General features: G+C 42.4%; 1 protein-coding gene across 3 annotated transcripts in view; it reads right to left on the bottom strand.

Annotated features, from left to right (window-relative positions):
- The window catches only part of phip (pleckstrin homology domain interacting protein), a 69,664-nt gene that overhangs the window by 25,927 nt on the left and 15,745 nt on the right, over positions 1 to 27,992 (bottom strand). For all 3 annotated transcript variants that reach the window (XM_050058656.1, XM_050058658.1, XM_050058659.1), the window contains exons 9-21: positions 26,742 to 26,842; positions 26,376 to 26,446; positions 25,857 to 25,957; positions 24,227 to 24,267; positions 23,570 to 23,668; positions 21,390 to 21,546; positions 16,689 to 16,823; positions 10,037 to 10,165; positions 9,617 to 9,842; positions 6,706 to 6,846; positions 1,119 to 1,302; positions 920 to 1,022; positions 647 to 781 (exon numbers count right to left, since the gene is read on the bottom strand). In XM_050058656.1, coding sequence (XP_049914613.1) covers positions 647 to 781; positions 920 to 1,022; positions 1,119 to 1,302; positions 6,706 to 6,846; positions 9,617 to 9,842; positions 10,037 to 10,165; positions 16,689 to 16,823; positions 21,390 to 21,546; positions 23,570 to 23,668; positions 24,227 to 24,267; positions 25,857 to 25,957; positions 26,376 to 26,446; positions 26,742 to 26,842 — 1,623 coding nt within the window. The remainder of the gene's footprint in view (positions 1 to 646; positions 782 to 919; positions 1,023 to 1,118; positions 1,303 to 6,705; positions 6,847 to 9,616; positions 9,843 to 10,036; positions 10,166 to 16,688; positions 16,824 to 21,389; positions 21,547 to 23,569; positions 23,669 to 24,226; positions 24,268 to 25,856; positions 25,958 to 26,375; positions 26,447 to 26,741; positions 26,843 to 27,992) is intronic.

Here is a 27,992-nt window from a genome sequence, read left to right as displayed (position 1 = left end):
GCTAGTCAGTAAAATGTTGAGGCAGAGGGTACTGTCTGTAGCTGTGGTTGAGGGTGAGAGGCTGTCAGCAGATAAACAGAGATCTGTGTGGGTACATGAGACCCTAAAAAAGAGGCTGGATCATGGGGAGTACCACCAGTTGGTCCAGGAGCTTCTCCTCCATCATGGACGTTTCCAGGCATATTTTAGGATGACTCAGGGGCAGTTTGACAACCTGCTGTCTATCATCGGGCTGTATAGCTCTGGGTATCCAGCAACCACTACCACCAGTCTCTCCTCCATTGTTTACCAACTGTAAACTTGTTGTCGTGACCACCACAGAAGGCCCGCCTCTCAAATCATCTGATTGGAAACTGGGAAAAACGATGACGATAAAAGAGATGACGTGGGAAGATTTTCTGCTCTGAGTTAACTTGCGGAATTCAGAGCGCTCCGGCAAAACTGCCAGTTGCCTAGAGCGCAGAAACCTGAGGCTCGTGGCAACGAAAAACAGCGAGCAAAAAGCTTCAGTCTCATCAAAAACAATTACAAAAAGCCGCCTCCAGCTGCTAAAACGCTTTCTGTGTGAGTTTCAAGAAGGGTTTAACAAACAGCTCCCCCATTAAGTATTCAACTAAATTCAAAACAAGGCAGTAACTGTCTCTACCTCTGAGGTGCTTTCATCGTCATCAGCAGCCTCGGCGCTCTGGCGGCTCGTCTCCTCCATAGCCGCACGTGTGTGGTAGCCGTGGTTACCTTGGCTCCTCCTCCCCTCATCAACCGACTCTGATGTTGGATGAACCTAGAGAACGATTCAACAAGAAATATGTATTAAAATTAAAGTGCTGTGTGTAACAGACGTTACGCCAAAAATAATAAAACTATATTCCCATAAAACAATAACGTGTGTGTGTGTGTGTATGTGTGTTAATCCACTCACCCTGCTCTCCTTGGGGAGCGAGTGGATGGTGCGTCTCCTCCTTTCTGACTGATAAATATTTATCTCCTCCTCCCCTTTAGCCTCACGCCAGTTTACCTGTCTCCTACACGATAACACACACACACAGAGTCACGACATGCATTCACACTATCACTTCCAAAAACATGCTCCTCTGTGTGACATCAGTGTTGTGCGTCACCTGACAGAGGCGTCCTCCAGCTCGGGGACCAGCACCCTGCGGCTCCAGGCCACTAGGTCTCCTTCTGTGGCCATCTGGCTGCGCGGGGCGTTGCTGTGCATCTGGCGGACACCCTCGATCTGCCCGCTGCGACGCAGACCAACGTTGGGCGGAGAGTGCACCTCTGTGGGCGAACCCACCGATCCTGAGGGAGGAGATGTCAAAGAGAGGAGGAACAGGGCTTTTTAATTTGTCAGCATTTAGGGGATACACCTGCTTTTGGGGGGGAGTTGTCCCGCTGGTCAAAACACTTGATAAAAGATGCTGAACCCAAACTAGGCATGGGACAATATGAATATTTCATGTCATGGTTATCCTGGCTGAAATAATTGCAATTTGTTAAGAGATAAATATTTTACTGCATCACAGATAGGACACATCTGTTTTTAGTGAGCCTCCTTTTTCAAGTAAAACAATCAAACAATCTTAAAAAGGAAGCCAGGCTTGTCAAATACTTGTAATGACAACACATCTTTCAACTTAAAATATGCCGAACAGAAGTTAGAGCATCTTTAGCTACCGTACTGTGACGTATTTCCCAGTGAAACAAAATATTTGAGCAGTGTGCAGTTACAAGAGGGATTTAATAGGGCTTACGACTCACGTTCGCCCATTCACACACTGACGGCCGAGGCTACCATACAAGGTGCCACCTGCTACTCAGTTTGTAAGACACTCACAGACCAATGAAACAGCCATCAGCAATTTGGGGTTCAGTATCTTGGTCAAGTATACTCCAGCATCCAGACTGGAGGAGCCGGGGATCGAACTGCACCCTGCTACCTTCTGAGCCACAATCAAATCCTTCGCAATTTTTTGGACCACTTAAAAGTAGGCAAGCTTAGAGTTAGGCGTGATGCAGAGCTGTTGGCTCCACACACTTGTCCTTCGCCATCAGATCAGGAGGAGGATGAAGGAGAACCAAATTGTTTTACAGGTGAAAATGAAGGTTTTGCCCACTGACATCCAAACACACATCTCTACCAATCTCTCTCCATATTTCTCTGTTAGCTACTACAACCAGAGACAGTTGTTGTCGCTAACTACAAGAGACGGTTTGCTGCAGTGTGGGAAAGTTTTATACGACCAGTGTGGTTAGCTAGTCACCCATGAATTCAGGATGAGTCATCAATCATTTGAAACCGTTTCATCCGGTTTTACAGAAAAAGAAAAGGGGGATTTTGATGCTTGTGTACAGATATCATGAATATACGAACACTTTGGTTGACCTTATGAGTGACAGCAGGTGACTCAAATCATCTAAAAAGTGAATAAATTAGAATTTGCAGCTCTCGAATAAATGGGGGAGGGCTGCAGCCACTGATCACTGATTATCAATTAACAATGACACTGTATATCCATTATAACTTCCAAAAGTTCAAGGTGAATTCTTCCAAAATGCTTGTTTTTTATGAGCAACAGTTTGAAAACCCAACATATATTTGGTTTACAATCACACAGAGAAGCCAAAGAAAAGCAGCAAATCATCACATCTGAGAAGCTGCCTGGAGCCAGTGAATATCTGGTATCTTGTTTTAAAGGAGACTTAAAGCATTAATCATTTGACAAAATAGTTAGTGATTAGATTTGTGTTGATAGAGTAAATTCTTGTCTCAGCTCTAAAAGTGATTCATTGTCTAAAAGATAGAAAGAAAGACAGGAGAAGAAACAATGATTATAAGTAGCAGGGAGTCTGTTGCTGAGTTAATGATATTTTATCTGTGTAATCTAATGGAATTTATAAAGCTTACAATAAAGACACCCTGGATTTTGTTACTGAGAAGACTACAGTGTCCTTTTGTTAGAAAGAGACAGCTGCGCTCACAGTGTATGCTGATGTGTTACAGAGCACCAGAGCCACAGACAAGTGGATGATTCATGTGTATACATGTATACATGTTTTTGAAAATTTTTCTCTATGTTTGACTAATGCTGTTCCAAAGTTGTATAATTGCCTAGAGTTGGTTCATGTTCTCACGGCAGCATTTACAAGTGGACCAGATCAAATGCCTTGTGTGAGAAAGCTGCTCTTGATTGGTCAGAAAAATCCAGGAAGTAAAGCAAACGTTGAAGAAGAGTACACTTGCAAGATAAATGTGACACTTTCTAATGTCACAATGGAGGGACAACTACGCAGGTTGATTTTAGCGCTGCTCATCGTGGACTATATTGCTGTCATTGTTCATTTTAGTCAAACCATACAGTTTGAAAACGAGGCGCGGCTCCAACTAGAAAACAATGTTTTGATGCATTGGATGTGCTGAATGTGCATATTAAGGCAGTACAGGAGGAGGTGCACATTAATAATCCTCCAGGACTGTAACATGCTCATGTTTAACCCAAACAATGTGTCATGTGACTGCAGTTGCTTCACATCCAGGTCTCGGTCTGGTTGTTTTGGTGCGCACCTGAGTGTGACTGCTGTGTTCACACCTGCCCAAACGAAACGCACTGAGGGGGCAAATGAACTTGAGTTTGACTGAATCATACCAAACAGGGCAGGTGTGAAAGCACTCTAAAACAGAGATTTTTAAAATGCCTTCTAACAGAGCATTCAGGAAACAACAATGTCATCATCTCCTCAATTTGCACCTGCCCATTGTTGCTTTGTGAAATGAGCATGTACGAGAAGGTGGACTATTACTTGGTTAACATTTTGTTAGTACTGCTTGGTCTAACTTCACACTTAAACCCAGCACTGCTGCACTAATTCACAAACTAACAGAGGCAGTGAAACCAGCAGAAGGTGGGACCATTTTGAAAGTGGGATTGTCGTCTATGAGGAGTGGAAGGGAAAAGGTAACGATATTTTGTAAAACAAAGGTGGTGTGAACAGAATTTTTATGAAAAAATGGGAGACAATATCTGTTAATAAACAATATCTCTATATATGTAAACAGAGCCTTAGATCTACTGTATGTTTTCATCACTTAAAGGTCCAGTCTGTAGGATTTAGGAGGATATATTGGCAAAAGTGGAAATTAATATCATAAGTATGTTTTCTTTAGTGTATTATCACCTAAAAATAAGAACTGCTGTATTCTCCTGGCCTTAGAATGAGCTGTTTAAATCTACACCGGGAGGGGGTCTTTGTTTATGGAGATTGTCATACTGCACTGCCATGTTTTGCTTCAGTAGCCCAGAACATACAAACCAAACACTGGCTCCAGATAGGGCCATTTGCGTCTTCACACCAGCCGCTGTAGAAAGACGCCCAACTGCAATGAGCAGCACCATAGCTACACTGATATGTAATCTGAAACTGACTTTTTAGTGTTTCTAGTGGTTTAAATCACAGAGTCTGTTTGTTTTGGAGAGGAAGAGACCTTTGTGAATAATCTGGATCAGAAAAAGGTGAGCACACTTTAACCTACGTGAGAAAAGGGGCGAGAACACAATAGCATGTTGTGGGCAAGCCATCCGTCTCCAAGATGCCGAACAGTGTTGCAGATGCACTGATTTGTAACGTGAAACTGATTTATCCAGTGTTTTTAGTGGTTCAAATCATCTAGTCTGTTTGTTTTGGAGACCTCTGCGGATAATTCGGCTCCCAATAAAAACCTCCTGAACAATGAACACTGAAGGAATTCTTGCCGTGAGAAGTTTCAGCTGGTTGCAATCTGCAGTTCACCACTAAACACCACCAAATCCCCTGAAATCTCACACACACGTCACCTTTAACGGAAAAAATACCAAAAGGCAAATGTGCCACAGATCAGTTCTCTGTATTTACTAACTCTGAGTCAGGCGTATCTGACTGAACTTTCTAGGTTTTCCTGTGTGAATCTTGTTTTGCATAATTGGGAATTATGTAAGTTGTTGAAATGTGCATAAAAAATCTTTTTAATTCGACAATACGCTAATTACAAACTAAATGTTTGAAAGTAATTATGTTGATTATGACAAGACATTTATACAAATGTATTGTGTGGCGTACTTCTGATAGAGTTAATTATACAAATGCATTATATCTGGATTAAAACAGTGTCTGCGAACAGTATTTATTTAACTCTGCTTCAAAGATGGTTTCCAATATATAAATTCCACAAAAAGCTTCTGCATTTTAACTGAATTAAAGCTACAGTTGGAAATGTTTGTGAAATAACTTCTTGTCATATTTGCTAAGTCTTTGGGAAAAAAAATCAGGCCCCTCCTCCCACTTGTAGAATCACTGGTCCATGGAAAACAACCAATCAGTGCAGAGAAATCTCTAACACAGCTGTCAATCATGTCATGTCAATAAGAAAGTTTGCTCCGGCTGGTGGGTGGTGCTGAAATTTCATCTCAACTTTTTCCAACATGGCGGTTGGGTCACAAACTTTCTCATTTTACAGCTAAACAGTACACTAAAAATGTTACAATGTAGTCACATGATCTTGGTTCATATTTGATGCACGCTGCCTAGTTTGACAGGAGTTTACAAACTGATTAACACTATCAACAGCTTAGTTTGAGACTCCTCAGCTCTGATTGGTTGTTTTCATTCACGTGCAGTAATGCCATTGGAAGCAATAAGGTAGGCAGAGGAGTAGATTATCTGTGTTGTGTACTTCTGTGTGGATATAGACAGAGTTTCAGCAATATCACAAAAAGTTATCAACTACAGCTTTAAGGCACTGAATTAGCATTTGAGTTGCCCTAAATCAGTGGCTCCAAACTGGTGGGTGACGGTCCAAATGTGGGTCGCGGGCCCATTCTGAATGGACCCCAAGTGACTCGCAAATGTGTCAAATTTGTAAGAAAACTACGGAAGCGTATTGCATTTACCTGACAAATAAAAAACGCCCTGTTTTTCAGAGCAATTTATTTATTTTTCTGTTTTTCGTGGTATTTTTTTTCTGTTTTTCGGGGTAATGTTTTTTTCCTGAACGGGGAGACGAGATACTTCAAAATCTCGCGAGAAGCTCCCACCTGGCACCTGCAAGTGACCCCTGCATCCATGGTGACTCCTGCTCATGGATGTATTTTGCATCCGTGCTCCTGCTCCTAGACAATTTCAACTACGGGATCAATAAGGGTAAGGCATGTAATTAGTTACACACAGGGTATGATAATCTAGCTGTGTTTTCCACTGCATCCTTCTAGTGTAGGCCTATCGCTCAATGTAACAGGTTAGGTTAGTAACAGGTTGTAACAACGTTACCTGACAACTGAAATCATGCCCATACACATACATATTGTCAGGTAACGTTGTTACAACCTGTTACTAACCTAACCTGTTACATTGAGCGATAGGCCTACACTAGAAGGATGCAGTGGAAAACATAGCTAGATTATCATACCCTGTGTGTAACTAATTACATGCCTTACCCTTATTGATCCCATAGTTGAAATTGTCTAGGAGCAGGAGCACGGATGCAAAAAACATCCATGAGCAGGAGTCACCATGGATGCATGGCCAAACACAAGTATGGCGCTGAATGTATTAAACTGTGGGGCCTTGAACTAATGACTAAGGAGAAATCTGGACCCCGTGGCTGCACCAGTTGGGAACCACTGCCCTACATAACGTCCTACCTACACGACAACAGTCATGGCGCCGTCTTACCTCTGCTGGACCTGGTGTTTGCTGAGGCAGAAGTGTCATTCGTTCCCAGTCTTTGGTCCTGTTCCTGCTGCAGCCTCTGAATCATCGTGTCTAAAGGACTGGGACCGTCCACCGCCTGCTCACTCACCACTTGATTCAGGCCTGACACAGACAGAAGTGGACAAAGAGAGACTTTAAAAGTGAAAGGCAAACAGACCAAACCTTAAATCCAGCAGCAGCCACAGAGAAGACCTCTGCTGTCCTCTAATAACTGGATGTATACATTGCTTTATTGCATTCAATTCTGTTTCTTTTTGTGGAGGTCAGCTAAGAACCATCGGCACATCACAATGCTCTACAATCAACTTACAGGAAGAGGAAGGGCAATGGGTTTTTCACAAAGCCTTCACAGTCACCTTAATATCCACAATGCTTTTGAAAAGCTGACAGCAGGGCAAAGTTCGCTGTACACCAACATATATATATATATACACTGTGAGGTAAAAGCCTCCGAGAGCATGTAGAGTGTCTCATAAGAAATTCCTCTTTCCTCCTTTTCCTCCTTCACCTGCCTCCACTGTGCCCTACTAATGTATTTCAGAACTACTGTTTCTGTTTGCGCTCCTGCCAACATTTTATACTGCCTTATTAATTCTGCTTTTTAATTGCCAATGCTGGTGTAGTTTCAGTAAAAGCCTCTCATTAAAGGAATACTTCACCACCCAAATGACTATTTGTATATCAATTACTCACCCTGTGTTGCCTTAAATTTGTGAATAAAAACTGTTTTTCTTGCACGCCTCCAAGGTGAAAAAAAGAATCCAAAAATGAGAAAATTCCAATAGTCCAATAAAAACCAATAGTCGTCATTCAGGGCCATTAGTTGACTAGTCGCCTGCATGTTTACGATATGAACGTAATTATTAAATGATATATTTTGGTGGTTTGAGTTGAAGGTGTGAGAAAGAATAGTATCAGTAACATTGTTAACACTGTGCTACATTACAGAGAAATACAAAACCGTACTAATGAACCTTCATTAATATAGGCCTATATTTTATCTACAAGTGCACGTCACACACTGAGCGAGCCGCCTGTTAATGACGCTGTGGGCTAATGGGCATGTAGCTACTTCCATGTTTCAGATGATACGTCATGTTTGTAGTCGACCAATGAAGATGAGTTTACATATCACCTTGGGTTCGTCCTTCACCTTCTCAAAATGATCCCACACTTTGGATTTCCTGCCCGACATGTTATTAACTAGCCTGTGGAATAACCGCAGGTACCAGCCCTGGGAATTAACCTGACGAGGACACTTCCTGTGTCTGTCCTTTCAAATTAAAGTCACACATGGTCCAGTCATATAGGTTTGGATTTATTTTGACAAGGAGCGGCTCCTGATAGAGCTCTACATTTGTTTTTTGTTTTGTGGTTTGTGCTACTGTTGTTTTAAAGGGTTAGTGTGGATTCACCGAAGTTACACAACACTAACAAGAACTACTACTGATCGAGGCAGCGGTACACCAGCAGCTCCTGATTTCGCAGTATTATATTTGGCGGCCAGGCTCGGTTCTGGGGTCTCTGTCTTTCCTGGACCTAGGCAGAAAGCCTCTTTCACGCCCCTATGTGGAAACCTTAAGGCAGGAAGAGCACACCTCTCTGCCCTTCCATCTGCCTACATGGAAAGCTCAAGGCATGGAGAGCACACCTCTCTACCCTTCCATCTGCCTACATGGAAAGCTCAAGGCAGGAAGAGCACACCTCTCTACCCTTCCATCTGCCTACATGGAAAGCTCAAGGCAGGAAGAGCACACCTCTCTGCCCTTCCATCTGCCTACATGGAAAGCTCAAGGCAGGGAGAGCACACCTCTCTACCCTTCCATGCGCCTACATGGAAAGCTCAAGGCAGGGAGAGCACACCTCTCTGCCCTTCCATGCGCCTACATGGAAAGCTCAAGGCAGGGAGAGCACACCTCTCTACCCTTCCATGCGCCTACATGGAAAGCTTAAGGCAGGGAGAACACACCTCTCTACCCTTCCACGCATAGACGAAGAAAGTCTGAGGCAGAGAGAGCAAACCTTCCTGCCCTTCCATGCGCCTACATGGAAACCTTAAGGCAGGGAGAGCACACCTCTCTACCCTTCCACGCATAGACGAAGAAAGTCTGAGGCAGAGAGAGCAAACCTTCCTGCCCTTCCATGCGCCTGCAATGACATTGATAAGTCAGACACAGCATGAAAAGGAGGAGCTGGGGTGGAGGCAGGTTGCAAAGCAGCTTGCAGAGGAAGCAGCAACAGTAGGCAGGCCAGAGCAGTTTAAATAGGGCGCCCTGAATGAGATTCACCAATTGGTTGCATAGTAAGGAATCATGTGATCTATCAGCTGACTCCCTTCCATCAATCAGCTGCCTCATCAGTTGATTGTGCTATCTGAGATCAGCTGATGTAGCTGGGATGTGAGCTGAGCTTGACATCGTGTCCTGCCTGAACTAACACTATGCTCAGTTTTTGCTGTTGTTAAACATGGACCCCTGTGACTTCAATTAAATAAGAATTTCCTCTGTTTTTGGATTCTCCATTGACCACAGAGGCATGCGTGAAAAACAAAGTTTCCTTCAGGAATTCATCATAAAACAGGGTGAGTAATTAATATAAAAATGGTAATTATGTGGACAAAGTTCTCTCTAAAGCACAGACGTGACTCTTGTTAGGCTATGAGAGCAGTACGATAAGAGCAGCTTGATAAAAGTGACTTTGATCAGCTGACAGATGGGTTAGATTAGTCAGAAGACGACGGCATCACCTCCATTTAAAGATCTGATCTGAAGCGTACAAGCAGACAAGTGAAGAGCAGAGCTACAGCTGAGTTCATGCCCTCAGGCTGTGCAGTGAGGAGATACTCATGTGGGTCTGATTTCAGCCTCTGTACCTGAGGAAGTGACGCCCATCTGTGGGATGAGCTGCTCGTCTCTGCAGCCCTCCCTGCCGGGCACCAGCCGCTGGTATCTGGGGGCGTGGGGGTTCCCGTCCACGTCCACCAGGAAGGGAGGGGGCATCAGGTGTGGCGCCTGCTGAGTCTGCTCGTCCAGGACGTAATTGTTGGCATCTCGGATCAGCGGCCGGTAGTCAGTGTGGAAGAACATCTGGTCCGCTATCTGAAGCACAGGTGAAAGTTAAAAGGTACATTTACGTCTTTAGGTTTTCAGTGAGGATGTAAGATATTCTCCGCTGCTGATCTGGGGAAGTGATGAAGACATTTATTGCTAGGTATAACATCAATTACTGTTGTTAAATGTCAGGTATAGATACCGTTTGTGTAAAAACATTAAAGCTGAGTCTGTTGCATTACCTTGTCATACTTGCTGCTGGAGCCAAAGCCAAATATGAGCAGATGTCCATGGGAGTCAGTGGCTGCAAAATGCTGCCCATCTGGACTACATTTGCAGTCGAACAGGGCTCCGTGCCCTTGGCCCTCGATCTATCCACAGAGAGAGGGGGGGCATAGGTAAATAGGTGCACACTGTAAATCATAGTATTACACTACCAGAGGGAATTCCAGCCAACTGTAGCAGTTGTATGGCATAAAAAACACAGTCAACTCAACATGTTCAAGCTCAAATATTCAACAAGATTTTACATCAGTAATAAATGAAAATAGCAACACTGACACATGTAGAGTTCAACAGTAAGAGCAGTCTGGGTGGGAATCACAGAGGGCCCCATGCGATGATATTATAACAACATTTAAGTCAAAATGCAGTATTATTCCAAGTATTTCGATAACATATATTGCGATTTATTACCTTTTTTTTCAACTGCTAATTATTTCCCACAAGGAAAACTCTGTCAACATCTCTGTTTCACACTGCAGGGTTGTTTTTCATGTGGCGTTGGAATAATCACGAAGAGTTCCCCACTGGGAAAATTCACGTGAGCACCCACAGAAGTTGGAACAACAACTCGAAAGTCAGCAAACATTTTGGTATATGGGTTGCAGAGTTAACGTCACGTATGCGGAAAAATGGTGGATGAAAGTAAATGTTCAGTTGATGGCAATAAACGTTTTTATTACGCATATTTGCATGCCAATTTTTGTTCACATGCATTTTGTAATATGGTATTAGGTTGTAACTGTTAGCTGCTGTCCACGTCGAGTGACTTAGTTTAGTTAGGAAGTTAGTTTTAGGGGATGTACTGGTGCAGCAACAAGTCTGGGATAAAATCAGTTGGTAATATAAAGCCTGATGACGCTCTAGGCAATTGAATACAACACATCTTCTCTGAAGCGTCCATGTTGTTTCAACATTACTAGCCATTCCAAAACAGGACCCTACCCACTCTCACTCCGTCACAGTGTGTAACACCTTCTGTAGTCACCTTCACAGCTGAATGAAGCACCCTTCATCAAGGTTTAGGGTGTAAACACAGCGATAAGCTTTGGGACAAATTTTCTTCTCTGGAGCCGAAAGAGAAACTGTCGAAACTTTTCATAACAATAGAGAAACATAAAGCTTAATCCAATTTTATGTTCTTTATATGTATTTGTAGCATTTACATTTAATTTGTATGTGCTGCCATAGGCCTACCTGAATTTTTGTATATTATGTTTTGATCATTTAAAGAAATAAATAACTCTAAATGAGATATATATTAAAGCCTCTACAGGGAACTTTCATTTTGAGTTGATTTTGGCGACCCTGTGGACAAAAGCGGTAGTGTTTTGCCAGAATGAAGCCTACATTTCCCATGAGCTCTAGTGTGTATTGTCGTAAAGACGATTTGTTTTGGGGATGAATGAAACAACAAGATGGGAAAACTTTGCCCCCACTCCTATCGGGGATCCCAGCTCACCTCTGCAGGGGTAAACGCAGCGGTCGGCTGGTAAGGCTGAAGGCCTGTTTGGCGAGCACTTCCACGGCTTCTTGGACTGAGTATGGAGCGGTGCCTCGCCTCTTTATTTCTCGGCACTCGCTGGACCCTGTCGACGCCTGGCTGGTACCTGTCGTCGGCCCGGATGAGGTGTTCCAGCCCCGCGGCCCCTGCTCTCCTCGTCCCCGCTGGCGCGGGGTGAATCTGCGCAACCTGCGGCCTCTGTGTGTGGCTCCCCGGACAGCTAACGCCGTGGACCCGCCGGCTCCTGCCAGGATTGGGCTGGTAAATGCTAGATCGCTAGCGAACAAAACGTTTATCCTGAAGGATTTCCTGACTTCCTGAGGATTGGATTTTCTCTGTGTGACTGAGACATGGCTGACTGTTGGTGAGTCCAGTGCCTTCACAGAACTTTTACCCGATGATTACTGCTATTTTAACTCCCTGCGGATGACGTGTGCCGTCTGAGTGCCGTAAATCGTTTCGTCCTGACGTGTGCCGTCTGAGTGCCGTAAATCGTTTCGTCCTGGAAGCGACCTGGGGCGGACCCGGACACGGTTTCCTAAAGGTATGGATATACACTATATAGAAATAGCTTATCTTCACACCGATGGTCTCATTTGCTGTTGTAGGTCACGCACAGACATCAGCAGAAACGAGAGACTTTTGCATATCCAGTTAAAAGTTCCTTGTAGAGGCTTTAAAATAGATAAATAGAAATAAAACTTCCCCCTAAGCTTCTTTAGTGGCTTTTCTTTTCCTTTTTTTGAAAACACCTTTTGGCTTTTCACTCTGATGTTTATAAGCTGCTTGGTTTCTGTAACAGTTCTTATAAATAAACAGCACTACATTAAAATGAACTCAACTGTTTTCTAGAGACTAGAGAAGGGTATATTTTACCCTAAATACAACGTAACCTTTAAGATGTTAATATCTGTATGAGAACAGGCATATGTCTATTTCAGTTTGAGCAGGTTACGTTTGTAATAGACAAACACAATATGGCGTTGCACATGGTCAGTAAGTCAGCATTGGTGCAGGCTCACTGTCCGAGGGTTTAAGAACTCACTCTACTCCTCACTAGTTGGTTTGGGACAGTGCTCAATGGGGCAGACGTGAACATGGAAACAGAGTCAAAGTGGGTAGGGAGAGGGTGTAATGACTTAGAGCTCATGAACACACCTAAGTGGGAAGAGTGACTTCCCAGCTCGGGAAATGGGACCATCTGAGGAGCACACGACTGCAGCATTAGCCCTGGGCTGCGTTCAACCCCAACAAAACGTAGCACCTGTGTTGTGTTACACAGGTGCACTGCTTGCTTACCAGAATTTGGTTTATAAGCACGTCACTGCTGACTGGGTACACCTCAAAGCCCGCTGCCCACCATTTCATCACATTTCAAAGAAACATGTCATTCAACCTGGAAACTGTAGCAGAGCAGCGCACAACATTTTAATATTGAACGTGCCCCTGCTCTCTCTGGTGTGTCTCTCCAGGTACTGCCCTCTCCCCCAGCTGCAGAAGCATGGTGACTACATAAAGCTGAATTCAACCACCCATCATGGCGTGGAGGTTAGGTTGTGTGTGTTTGGTTGTGAAACCTTTCTGGTGGTGCACCAGGATCAGTAAACATTACTCCCTATCAGAGCGAGCATGTTTCACAATGTTTTATTCTTAGTTATATTCAACAGTCACCTTGTTTATATGTTACATAGTGCAGCTTTTCTATTTGTGAGAAAGTAGTTTTCAGTTGTTGACTTTAAGCTTCTGGCTGTACACATTTTATTTCTTTATTGTTTTTGTTCATACTTAAGTTTCCTCGATTCTTTTTTCCTCAGTTTAATTTTATTGTTATACCCCTCTTCCCCCTGGCGTAATCAGAGAACGTAACAATCTGTTTCATCTAATCCGGTGAAGTTTTCATTCTGTTCAACTCACTTCAGTCATTTTTATTGCAGCAAAATGGACTGAAAAAGCATTTGAGTTTATTATTCTGGCAGGCTACCAAAAGTCCAAGTTGTATTCGCAATATTTGTAATTTATAGAATAAAATAAGTCATCACCTCCGTGTATCGCGACACTATGCTGATATCTTTTTCCCTCCTACCCTAAAGAGCAGTGACATCCACCGTTACAAAACAAAGCACCACCTGCAGAAACTGAAACTTCACCAACAGAAAATCAAAGAGACAAAACCCTAACTGTTCCGACGGTCAGCCGAGTGTTGCCTTTAGTTCATTCTGTGGGTATTCCTCCACTCTCACAATAGCTCCATTCAATCACAAGATGAAAACATTTCCTAAGAGCTTTTTGCCTCTTTGTCCCTTATTCAGTAAGAAAGACTGTCTGCCAAAGCACTAAACTCAGATGAACCTGAAGCTCTGAACTTTCAATCATCTTCTTCTTTGGTATATGCAGGAAAAGTGTTTGAGCCGCCTGGAGGACAGACAGCTCTGCAGGGTGTTGAACAGTGATGTTAAAAGTTCATGTAGTTCGGTTAAAGACGGGCTGCAGCAGCACTGATAAAACAAAGGCGAAGGCAGAGCAAGCAGTGCATGTCAGTTTTAACAGACCGACGTGTTGCAGAGGGTGAGCTGGTTGAATGATGCGCTAAAAGATTATGTCACATGTAAAAGTAGAAGTGCAACTCTGCTTGAGCTGGATTCAAGGTTTGCCTTCATTAAAGGGCCAGTTCACCCCAAACATTACAAATACATATTCTTCCTCTTACCTGTAGTGCTGTTTATCAGTCTAGATAGTTTTGGTGTTGCAGAGTGTTGGAGATATCGGCCGTAGAGATGTCTGTCTATTTAATAATCTCTGATTACAGCGGACATTTTACAAGAAAAAATATTCAACGTTTTATATCTGTAGAGCAGTGGTTCTCAAATGGTGTTCCATGATGCCAATCCAGGTGTGCTGTGGGATTTTGTGATAACCACACATTATTATTGCAATATTCAACTGAGCTGATACAAAAAAGTTATCACTGAATTTTTAATTGACTGTTTCAGTCTGTTGTGCACACCTGTTTCCTAATAAACAAGCAAATTCCACCTAACAAATGTAATGTACTTTATTTATTCTGTTTTAAAAAAAAAACTTCACAGGGAGTTCACATGTGGGAAATATAACTGTGTGACACATCACATTATCTTACATTATTTCCCGTTGAAATGGATGTGTTATTGGACTTTACGTTACCTCTAGTGCAAACTGAACATTTCCTACTGCTGCACCCTCACATTAAGAGCATTTAAAGGAACAGCGTGTAAAATTTAGGGTGATTTCATATCACGTAGCAGTGAGGATTGCAGATTGCAACCAGCTGAAACTTCTCCCAGTTAGAATTCCTTCAGTGTTCATTGCTCAGGAGGTTTTTACCAGGAGCTGAATTATCTGCAGAGGTCTCTTCCTCCCCAAAACAAACAGACAAGATGATTTAAATCAAGAAAAACACTGAATAAATCAGTTTCACGTTAAATCAGTGGTTCTCCAATGCTGTTTAGCTCATCAGAAACGGGCCTCTAGCCAAGCACCTGCTAATGTGGGCTCATCTTTATTTTCTCATAACTTAGGATCCAGATGTTTAGGATGTCTGTACCCTGAGATGAATTATTCACAGAGGTCTCCTCCTCTCCAAAACAAATGGACCCGGCGATTTAAAAAAACAAAACAAAACAATAAATAATAGGGGCTGCTAGTTACGGTTGCTAACACAAAAATGCAAATGACCCTGTGTAGAGCCGATGTCTGTTTTGTCCGTTCTGGGCTATGGTAGAAATATGGTGGTGTAACATGTGGACTCTGCCCCCTTTGTAGATATAAACAGCTCATTCTAAGGTCACGAAAACACACCAATTCCTAATTTCAGGTGATTTTACACTAAAACAAAACATACTTGCTATATTTTAATCAATTTCTGCACATATATCCTCCTAAAGCCTACATTCTGGACCTTTAAACAGTGAAAGTCTTTGAGCTCCACAAACTGAGTGCCATCTAGTTCCACTATACTGGAGAGAAGGCAGACATCTCTGTGGCCAATATCTCCAACACTCAGCAACCCACACCAAAACAATCTAGACTGATACACAGCACTACAGCTAAGAGGAAAACGTTGTATTTTTAAAGGGTGAACTGGCCCTTAAAGACAAGACTATGACCCTTTTGAAAAAAACGATTACAATTATTCCTCTTTAAATAAGAAGGAGAAATAATAGTCACTAAATTAATTCTGGCTGAATTCATTACACTTAGATGTTTTGTTGCTACAGTGTTGCTTGTTCTGTAGCTCATGGTGGCTAACGTAAGCTAACATGACACACAGTGAAGTGGTTTACAGATAGCCTAGTTGGGGGACACGAGTAACTTCCTCTGCAGGGCATGATGTACCAACGTTATAAACCTTTAAATATATGTGGCTGTCTAACTTTGTTTTAGTATTTACCATTATTCTGTAATAGTCACTAGTGTCAACAGGGGTCGCTATTTAGCAAATATCCTATAGTCTCACTTTAAGTTTCTGTAATTTGGGCCATTTCACCATCACACACTTTGTGTCATCAAACAACACCATCCACTGTCTATGATCCACACCAAGATTTGGCCAACTGACCAGCACACTGAGTGACTCACTCACTCTGAGACTGTGATTAATGCTCTTCCTGGTAACCATAGAGACACAAGCAGGAAATACAACAGTGGCTACAATGATTAACACACTGGGTGAATATGTACACTGGCATATGGGCGTCAGGGTGGTGTCATGATTCCACTCTACCCTACAGACTCATGCCTGTGACCTCACACGGTGCATTAAATGACAGAGGAAACAGCGGAGTGGAAGTGAGACGAGTCAGACAGCAAATAGACAAAGTGAAAGCAGTGAGGGAGGGGGAGAAGAGTGAGAGGGAAGGAATGTGAGACAAAGAGTGACACAGAGAGGAAGAGGAAAGAACGTGTCGTGAGAAAGAAGCAAAGACAAAAGGGAAAACAAAAAAAAATAAAATGCAAATTTTGCTGATTCATTGCAGAAGAAAACTTGACATCTGTGTCACATGTGCAGATCTGGTCACTCTCTTCAGAGAAGACAGTGAGTGAGAGGCTGTGAGGGTGTCCAAGTGTCTCACCATGTTAAAATAGGAGCGGATCTTGACTCCTCTGGCCAGGTCCCACACAATGCAATTCCCATCATGCCCTGCTGAGAAGAGGATCCTTGGATCAAAGGGATGCGGCTCCAGGACAAACACCTCGTCCTCGTGACCCTGACATAAAACAACATAAACATCGAAATTAAGACTCTCCAATAAATTAAAAAGACAGAAAAGTCATCAGTGGGTGTGGTTACATGATGGCTTCTCATTCAGAATGAAATAAATCTGATTGAAATCATTCGGAATTAAAGTCTTTCCAGGTAGTTTACATGGGAAATATTCATTCTGAATGAGGGTTTATACGGAAGATCAGTTTAATCGCCTTTATTCAGGTCCGCGCAAAGTTTGGGGCAGGGAAGGTTTCTGATTGGACAGGGGGCGGGGCGGATGTTACGTGTTAACGTTTACTGGACGAAAACACTGTAGTCCTCGTTCCGGATAACAAGATGCTTGACGACGCCGTTCTTAGTGCCTTTTTCGGGCTTGTTTTGCTTATATTCTTGAAGCAGCAGTACGACAACAACCTTGTTCTGCTAATGCTTCATCTGTTGAGGAGGAGAAGAGAGGTAGAAGGTCAAAGAAGGGAGATAGAAGACCGTGGTTTGGCGAATGGAAACCAGTTAGTGCAACGAGTCGGACTGCTCTATCTCAGCCCATTGCCGCGGAAACGAGCATACTTTCAATTCTTTCATTCTGAATTAGAAACGGAATATTCCAGCCCCTTACATCGGAATGAATTTTCAATCGCATTGGCCATTTTCATTCCGAATTAGGTGTTTACAAGATCACTTTTAATAGGAATGAACTTTCATTCCGAATGAAAAGGGAATTAAACTGTCCATGTAAACCCACTCAGTGTTTGTTTTTCAAAGACATACTTCACCCCCAAATGATAATTTGTATAATAACTCACCGTGTGTTACGTTAAATTAATAAGGAAAACTTCTCACATGCCTTTAGTGACGAACTCTCACACAACTCGTGCAGTATAATCCAAGTCTCATTCATCAAGTCATATGCCCAGTACTTCCCAAACAGACAACCTTTCCAACCGGGAACTGAACTGAAAGTGAAACTTACCGGTGCTCTCTTCAAAGCCAGACTTATGAATGAATGAATGCCTTTATTGTCATTGCATATTCACATACAACAAAATTTGCCATCTCTCATAAAAGAAAAACGGCTTCGTTTGTCATTCCTCCCCAACAGAAGTGACACAGAACAAGCAACTCGGATTGTTGGAGGCAATACCAGGTCACAAACACTAATCACTGTCATATATTTTGGTCGTGCCCTGTCCTGGCTACTTCCTGGAGGAATCTCCATCAGATCTTAGAGAAGGTGTTCAGAACCAATATACCTCTCAGATTTGATGCTTTATATTTATCCAATATTCCACGAGAGATAAACTCCAGAGGTAGAATCATCTTGACAACTCTGTTGGCTGCATGTAAGAAAGCCATAACTCGCAAGTGTTTGAAGCCCCCCAGGCTCCCTCAGTCGAAGATTGGATAGACATAGTCCATCAAATATATACAATGGAAAAACTGACATATTCTATCAGAATACAACAAAAGAAATTCACCAATATATCGTCATGGTGGTTTGACTCTATTAAACCCCAAAGACCAGACTTAGTGTGAGACTTGGGTGTATATTTTGAATGCTGCCCTTGTTATTTCTTATATTCTTATATATTCTTATGTATACACCGATCAGCCAAAACATTTAAACCACTGGCGGGTGAGGTATATCAGTCACTCAATAACTGCTCAGGAATGACCTGAGAAATGGGACAAAGAGCTCAAGGTGTTGACCTGGCCCCCAAATACCTCAGATCCCAATCTGATCAAACATTTGAGGGGTGTGCTGATACCCCAGAGGTACCCCAGATTCACGGTGGGTCCTCCATGGTTCGGACTTGGGTCTGCCCTGTCAAGGCATGAACACAGGACCTCTGGAGGGTGTCCTATAGTGTCTGGCACCAATTCGTTGGCTTCAGATCTTTTGCGTCCTGTGGGTTGTGAGGTGGGGTAACCGCACGTCCCACAGATGTTTGATCAGATTGGGATTTGGGGAATTTGGAGGCCAGGTTAATGCCTTGAGGTTTCTGTCATGTTTCTCAGGTCATCCCTGAGCAGTTTTGTGGCGTGGTGTGGTGTGGTGTGGTGTGGTGCATTGTCCTGCAGGGGGGGCACTGCTACTGGGGAGTGCCATTGTAATGAGGGGGGGGGCTGGTCTGCACTGGTGTTTAGGTGGGTGGAGCGTGGCAGGTGGCAACCACATGAATGTTAGTACCCAAAGTTTCCCATCAGAACATTGCACTGTAGCAAGATGATCAATGTTGTTCACTTCACCTGTCAGTGAATGTTTTGGCTGATCGGTGTGTTTTTTGTTTTTTTTTAATGTACTGAGAAGAAACTACCACTCAGCAACACCAAATCCTGTTTTGAGTGCGTTGTACAATAAGTAATCATGCTGTCAACATCTCTCTTTTAAAGGACAAACAAACCAGCAAACAATCCTAAAATGAGTAGAGTCTGCCAAAGCCAGGGTGATAGTTCTTCTATTTTTCTGGTGCGTGTGTGTATTTTACTTTAGTTATTGGTTATGGTGGTTTACTTGCTGTGATGTTGTTGTTTTGGGTCTATTTTCACTGAGCCACTAATGGTTGTATAAGCACATTAGGGCTGCAACTAACGATTATTTTCATTGTCGACTAATCTGTGGATTATTTCTTCGATTAGTCAACTTATCCTTTTATCCAAAAATGTGTTAAAATGTTGAAAAATGTCGGTCTGTCTCTCCCAAACCCCAAAATTATGTCATATAATGTCTTGTTTTGTACTCACGCCAAAGGGTTTTAGTTCACTGTCACGGGAGAGTGTGTAAAGCTGCCAATATTTGAACGTAAGAAGCTGCAATATGAGTATTTTGGGGCACTTTATAGTACTTTTCTATGAAGAATGACTCTGACCGATTAGTCGACTACTAAAATAGTCACCAATTATCTAAATAAAGTCGAATAGTCATCGATTAGTCGACTAATCGTTGCAGCCCTAAAGCACATTGGTTCTGGATGGTTCTGTCCAATGGATAACTGCGGGCAGTTTATGAAGGGGTGGAGGGCAACGGATGAGAGGGTGGATGAAGTATGAGCAGGTGTGTGTGTTTGAATATAGGTGTGGATGGAAGTACAGGTGAAGCTGGCATGTAACAGATAGAGGGACAGGAAATCTTTACAGATTAGTCCTGGATTCTCATTCAGGAAAATTTAAAAAGAAAAATGTTGTAATAATGGAAATGTGTGCTTGTTTAATTCTGCCCAACAGACACAAAGTTGGACAGAGAAAAGAAATCCACATAGCCACACATTAAAATAGGATAAGGCTAAAAAATGATAAATAAGGTGCTTCATAAAGGACAAGATAAAGTGTATATGCAGTGTATGGCTGTGGGGTTAAATCTGTTTCTAAGCCTGGAGTAGCAGCATTTCAGGGCCCTGCAGCGTCTTCCAGAGGGCAGCAGTGTGAACAAGTAGTGAAAGGGGTGAGTACTGTCTGTAACAATCCTGCAGGCTCTGCTGAGGCAGTGAGACCTGTAGATGTCTACAGGGGGAGTTCAATAATTTTTTGTGCTGTGTTGACCACCCTCTGGAGAGCCACCCTGTCTGCCAGCGAACAGTTCCCACACTGGGCCATGATGCAGTACGTCAAGATGCTCTCCACTGAGCAGTGGTAGAGAGACTCTTTTTCACCACAGCAGTGGAGTTTATAGTCCACTTGAGGTCCTCGGTTCCCACTAGGGATCCTCTGTAAGCTGTCTCATTGGTTATTGGTGTTTTAAAAGATTTAGCTTGAATTCACCAAAGTCCCACCTAACACAAACTCACTAACTGATGGAGTCAGTGATAGACCAGCAGCTCCTGTGTTCAGCCAGGTAAATTTATTGTTTTTGTCAGTGGAGTCTGGCCTTAAAGAGAGCTTAGATATGTTTCACTTTTAGTTCAGTTCTCTTGGGGAAGTCCTGAGCATACAACTGGATAAATGAGACTTGGATTATACTGAGCTGTGTGAGAGTTTATGAAGTGATGTTTTGATATAGTTCTGCTGTACCCCATGACTTCAATTCACCACAAATTTGTCAGAGTGGATTCTTTGTTCACCAGAGGCATGTGAGGAAACACAATTTTCTCCCTGAATTCAAGGTGACACAGGGTGAGTGACTGATATACAACTGGTCATCTGGAAGGTAAGTATTCCTTTAATGGACTAAACCTCTTCCTGTGAGTGTATTAATGGGCATTCTCATAGCCCAGTGTTCAGAGCAGCTACTGAACCAAAACTCTTTTCATTCAAGAAACAACCAAATTCATATTCGTAAATTTTGAACAAACATCTACATACACATACACTTTTTGTTTATCTTCTGGGTTTGAATGTATTGCTTCAAAGACAACTATCAAATGTCCCACACCCTTGAATGCATCAGTAGAAGAGTTTCTGAAAGTCCTCACATTACCATGACCTTATAATGAAACTGAGAAAGTGAGAAGTCAGTTGCGAATTTGATGACACCTTTAAAATCTCACTAAAGATAAGTTCATATGAGCATTTACTTTTTATTGTGTGTTTTTTCATCTGTGTTTGTATGTGAATGTCTTAAATCACTACATACCATCAGGACGTGGACGAGGTTGCCGGTGATGGAGTTCCACACCTTCAGCGTCAGATTGTTGGCCGCTGTGATCACCGTACCGTCGTGGCGATCCCATGCTACCATAGTAACCTTCAGCTTGGTCACCTTGTCTTCCAGCGGGGGAGGGTTGTACTTCCTGAAGGGAAGACGGTGATACACTGATGTCAAGTTTAGAACGATTAAAGTCAGTGTGGTTTATTTTGTAAACACAAACTGCATAAAGGAGCAAATAAAAGACAAACTGTAAAATCATTAAAATGTGATAAAAACACTGAAAATTTCACCTGGTGATTCCTGCTAAGAATAGTTAATCTGCTGTCATCACTTCTTTACACCATTAATGAGGAGCGAGCCACTCTGACAGCGACACCTTTGTTTCTTTACTGTTTAAGATAATTATTCACAACATCTGCTGTTGTTGTTTACGTATGTAAACTGTGAAAAACAGCACATCAAAAACATTTCATCACTTTCTTGTACAAGTCCCTGACTCAGACTTTATGCACGTTAAGCCCCGTTTCCACCAGACACTTGCAGTATGGCACCTCTGGAACCAACAGTAACCCTTTAGACATGGTACCTAGACCGTAGTGTTTCCACCACAAACAGTACCCTTAAATGTGGGTGGGGTTGTTGCCACTCACTGCTCCGTCCAGCACTCACTGTATTTCCTCCTTTATCAGTCTGCACCTGGTTTATCGTCCACAGAACGAGGCTGCACGCCGACATTTTCAGAACAAAATAGAACAGGCTGCAGTGAGAGTCTCTCTCCATGGGATATTTAAATATAGCAGCTTTGTGCATTTAGTCCTTCTCAGGCAAGCTCAGGGGTTTAGTGTTGATGTAGCCCACAGGAACGACACTCTGCAACACTTTTTGTTCCTACAAGTGAGGATTAGAATATATGCAGTTCACATAATCTGGTCGAAATAAATATATATTTTTAAACACTGAAGATCCACTTATTACTAAAAGTGTCCGTCAAGAGAGACAATAAAAACTAATGGAATGGTCAAAGTTGTCACAGTGAAATTTAAGGTGTGTTGATTGATTCACGTCGTCACCTCATGCATTGAGTAACACTACAAGTTAACATTCCACCTTAAAAGTTGCCGGCAGTCGGCCCAGTGAATTATCCTTTCATTTTATAGTGATAGTAACTAATGTACGTAAAACTCTCCACAGTATGAACAGTGGTTACATGAGCCTCAAAACCAGACACAACTCAGCCCTGAGCAGAGTGACCGTCCTCTACTGACCAATCAGACTGCAGTGTTCACAGCTCCACCTTTTAGTACCAGATCTGTGTGCTAGGTACCCCAACAGAGGGGGGACCAAACATGGGGACGGTACAGAAGGGTTCCACTGGTACCATCCACAACTTTTCAGAATGGAAACAGGAAAAAATGCGTACCAAACTGAACAGTACCGTACTGCTCGGTGGAAACGAGGCTTTAGAGGCCTTACCAAAGGCTTAAAATTGTTTGTATCAGTCATGTTACGTTGTGATGATTTAAGATCATTCAACTCTTACCCAGTGTTTGTTGTGGTTTTCACTTTTTATCATAACATCCAAGCTTCAGTGCCGTTATTACAGACAATTAAATATATATATTTTTTAGAGAAACAGGTAGACTCAATAAAGTCAGTATTTATTTTCATTGCTGTCTCATGTTTGTTGTGTTCATTCAGGCAGTAATGACTTCAATTGCCCATCAGTGTCATCTCCATTCATCCGCTGTCGCCTCATGCCTGCCGTAAATCTATATTCTGTCTGGGAGCAGTCAGGTAATCAATCACTGTGTCACACTTGATGCCACAGGTGTTAAAGTGTTGTTTTGTTTCTTTTACTGAAGTATTTACGTGCTGTGGGTTATACACTTAATGCAGATGTAAATAATTGCTGCTGGTGCAAACGGCATTAAGTCTATTTTAACTATCTCTAAATAAATGTTTGGGCTTCAAAACTGTGCTTAGTTTCCACGGGGAATATTCATACACAGTAAGTGTGGGACTTTTGTACACAACATGATTGATTTTTGTCAAATTTAGACTGACAACAGAAACCCGCAGGATGATCCCAACCCACGGCTGTGAGCTCTGCACACGGCAGCGCTGGTGGAAAAGCCAGACTCTGTCAGCTGCACACACACACATACCCGGGTAATTTGGTCTGCATGTCCAGCAGAATGCTCCTCCAGCCCTGAGGCTGCAGCTGCCAGATTCGTGCTGTACCGTCCCTGCTGCCGCTTACAAACCTACAACACACACACAGATTTGTGAACACAGCTTCATGCAGCAGATCAACTGTAAATATAACACTTGGTCTTATTTCAGCTTTCTGCAGCACAATGAACGCTTTCATCTCTGCACATCAGGATACACTAATTGTATGTAACCCCCCCCCCCCCACACCTCCTTCCTTCTCCCTGCTCCTTCTCCATCTCCTCCACCCTCCTTTTTGCATAGACAGTCTTCCTCCTTCACTGCTGAGATTACAGCGACCCAGGGGAATTACAGCTGAGCTTGTTTTTCTGCAAACTCCACACAGGCACACGCAATTTAACACTCTGAGAGTGCATGATATGTGCAAGTGTGTGCGTGTGCGTGTTAGTGTGTGTGTGCTACATAATAGGTGTAGTTAATTTTTGTATGTGCACTGCTGTTAGCCTGTATGGAACCTTTGGGTGTTGTAATGTGACTTGATGGTATCAGCAGAAACACCAACTTTACTTACTATTTAATACACGCTCTAATACACGTCCTCTCTCTCAAACACACACGCATAAACACACACGCTAACTGTGCAGACCTACCTGTCACTGCAATGTGAGAACTGGATGCTGTCGACTTTGTCCTGGGTGAGAAAAACACAGGAGCAAAGTCAAAACAATGTATTGAGAGACAAACAATTCCTCCGCTCGTCTTCCAAATCATGACAGTTTTATTGTGTATTACCAATAAATTATATGTTTAACACAAAATCTCAACTCAAGGTCAACTTACTAGCTTTTTCCAGAGCTTTCAACTGCATCCCATGGACTCAGTTGATGGAGTTTGCTCAGTTGTCATGAGCACAACTCGTCTGGACAATCTCTGAAACAACTGAGCAAACTCCATCTACTGAGGAAGTCCATGAGATACAGCTGAAAGCTTTTGGGTGAAAAGGAAGTAAGTGGACATTTAAGTTTTTGGTCAAACTATTGTTGCCAAAGTCAAGACCAAGTCCAGACAGGTATTTTAGTGATCAGGGTTTTTCAGTGCGGCTTCAGGTGTTAGAAACACATCGTAAATGCTTTTTAGACCTTTTCAATATAATGTTTAATCAAATTTAAGACAGATTTTTGGTCGAAACACTGTTTTTCTTATATAAGCATTTCAGGTCAGTACAGATAGAAAAGTAGATATATATATGTGGTCCTGTGCAGAGGTATTTTTCATGTAAGAATATGGTTATTAGAGTATTATTTGCAAACAGGTAGGTGCAAGTATAAAGCAAAAGACAGTATTAGGTTTTAAGATTTGTAACATCTGAAATTTGGACTTTCACATAGAAGGGTTTGACTCATTTTGACCAGAAAGGTCATTAGTCGGCAAGATTTCATTGGTCGCTTAGTTGCAGAAAATAGCAAACTCTATTAGGAGCTGCACCTTGTCAAAATAAATCAAAACTGATATGACTGGACCATGTGGGAATTTAATTTGAAAGGACAGACACAAGAAGTGTCCACACTCAGCAGTCAGACAGGAGTCAGGTTAATTTCCAGGGCTGGCTAGTTAATAACATGTCAGGAAACTAGTCGACTAATGGCCCTAAATGACAACTATTGGTCGACAAGGGAAATTCTTAGTCGGGCAGACCTGTCAAGAGTATGCCAAACCAACAGGCAGCTACAGCATATAACCCTAAAGCCACTCGAAAAGAATATGCTGACCAATTAGAAGCCTTAAAAAAGCTGTTGCTGGAAGGCTACCTGCGGCAGTGACCTCCATAGCGCATTATGTTGCCTCTGTTCCTCAATATAGTGAAAATGTACATGCACAATCATGTGTAAAAGTCTTGTTAGCAAAGATAAAGCTAGCACTATTTTAGCCATGTCCACAATTGCACAAAACACCTCACAAAGAAACAAACAGCGCACACTCTGATGTCATGAGTCAAAAACTCGGACAACGGTTTCTGAAAATCTTCAGCACAGACAAAGTTTTACAAAGGTTTTTTTGTGTGTGTAGATGAAAGGCCATAACAAAGATACTTTTGTCTGTGTGCACTTGGCCCAAAAATGAATGTTCATGCTAAGCATAAAAAAATGAAAACAGATAAACCAAGTCTTTAATAAAACTTGTTGATACATAAGTCAAACCAATTTTAAGCCTCTTACTGTGACGCACAGAGAGCTCCTTTGAAACACAGTTTTGTTAAAAAAAAAAAAAAAAGCGACTCACTGTGTGAGACTCAAGCTCAGAGATCTTCTCTGGTTGGCCTGACCCGAAATAGTACACCCTGATGATGTGATCTGTACTTCCTGTGGCCAGGAACATACCACCTGCACACACACATACACAAAGGGTAAGAGAAATTAAATGCATGTATTCCAATATGCTGTTAAAACAATGCACGTCAAGATTCAAACTGTGACGAAACAAAAACTTGCCAAACTTGTCTAGGAACTTCAAACTTGTCTTGTATTTGTCGGTGCAAACTTTCTGCAAAAGTAACTTTAAAGTCATTTATTGAAAATTCAAGGTCAATTTCATCTCAAAGCAGAAACACACTCTCAAGAACTGTGAAGCGCACTTATCCCACATTTAGTGGAAAGCAGCAGGCCCACTCGAGTGTGGCTGTCTGCTGTGCTCGCTCTTCACTTAATCTGGGCTAATTGTGCACATTTTTTCTGCTCTGCTGCAGTTTCCCCTCCGGTGGTCTCGAAGCATGCGTGAAAATCAAAAGCGAGCCGTGCTCACCTGCGCTGAAGGAGGAGCAGATCATCTGGACGCCAGGTCTGGAACGCTCCGTGAATTTACTGGGCCTCTGCCTGGACACAGACAAATAGAAACAGACATTTAAAGTGAGACACACTGAGCTGCCAGGCTGTATGTTTTTAATAGAACGGGTTTCACAGGCTTCCTTTCTGCTCTGTATTACTCATACAGCACTGTGAAACTCAATCTATGAAGCGTTAAAGAAAGCCAGTAATCTATTATTATCATACATGACAATATAATGACATTTTGGCAAACTGCTTCACAATATGTTGGTGCGGAGGGTGTGAACGGCACTTGTGCAGGTGAGACCGTGCATACTGTGTGTACTGCGTAAGCGTTTCTCACCCAAACTTGAGCGTGCGTGCGTCCCACTGCCAGAAGCAGATGGTGCCGTCAGCTCCGGTGGAGGACAGGTAGCGCTTTGAGCCGCAACAGAGAGGCGAAAACTGCAAAGACAACCAATTAGAGGTTACAGCTGAGGATAATGGGCGATCAGAAGACGCTGCTAACACTACAGCAAAAAAAAAAAAAGGAAAGGAAAGATAATTAACCCACATCAGCTAAAAAAAGCTTCTCTATCAGTGTAGGAAGAAGTGAGATTAGCATGCAAGCTTAAAACACACAGATAAACATGTAAACATAAACAAATAAAAGCTCAAACACAAATATTAAACAGATAACATAGAGACTAAACTCTGTGTATGATCAAGCAGTTCATCCACTTTCATCCGGGGCCAGGTCGTGGGGACAGCAGGTCGTGCAATGTTCTATATTCCTCTTATTGCTGACAAATTCAATAGAAAGCCCAAAACCAACAATGAAGGAGCCCTCCAGAAAGTGTTGCCTGTGCACCCAATGTCTAATGTAGCTCATTCCTTTGTGCTATAGATCTCCACTGTTGTCCACCAATCAGCTGACTGTGGCCGTTTCCTCCTCTAGTTAGCCAATCAAATTTTGTCATGATCTCCTTCAGCCATTCATGCTGCTGCTGCCAAACTTTAAATCTGTTCTCCTCTCTGCTCCTGTCAGCCGTCATGTTAGGCAGAATCGTCATGCCCTCCTCCACCACATTCACCTCCTGTGACCTTATCCAGAGCCCAGGATGAGCTCATCAAAAGCCCACTCCTCTTCACATCCAGATCCTCAGCTCCCTCTTCATCTCATCACCACCACTAGCGTCTAGACATCATGATGTGGTCTAATCTCCAAATACTTATGTGCTCATGTAAATAAATATTCTTTTCTCTCCTGATTTAACTGCCACAAATACTTACTAGCATATATTAATTTGCAGCTGAAATCAGTCCCTAACAAAATGCATTATTTACTCCTGTTTAGGTTTGCAACGGTAGACCGTTTTTAAGGTGTACCGTGATATTAAAATTGACGTTTTTAATACCGTGTACATTTGCTTCTCTACGATATTGGAAAAAAAATGCAACCGGACGGAGAATCTCAACTTTATGTTGGTAATTTTCAAAAGGGAGACTCTTTACTCAAACTTCCATTTTAAAAAATGGTTTAAAGTAGGGTTGCAAAGCTAAATGTCAACTTTATTTTACTTTTTACACAAATTTCATGAAAAAAATAGCCCAA

The sequence above is a fragment of the Epinephelus moara genome, chromosome 12 (genome assembly GCF_006386435.1).
Source record: "Epinephelus moara isolate mb chromosome 12, YSFRI_EMoa_1.0, whole genome shotgun sequence".
In the NCBI taxonomy this organism is placed as follows: Eukaryota; Metazoa; Chordata; class Actinopteri; order Perciformes; family Serranidae; genus Epinephelus; species Epinephelus moara.
The sequence above is the reverse complement of the archived record's forward strand: the minus strand, read 5'-3'. Positions and strand labels throughout refer to the sequence as shown.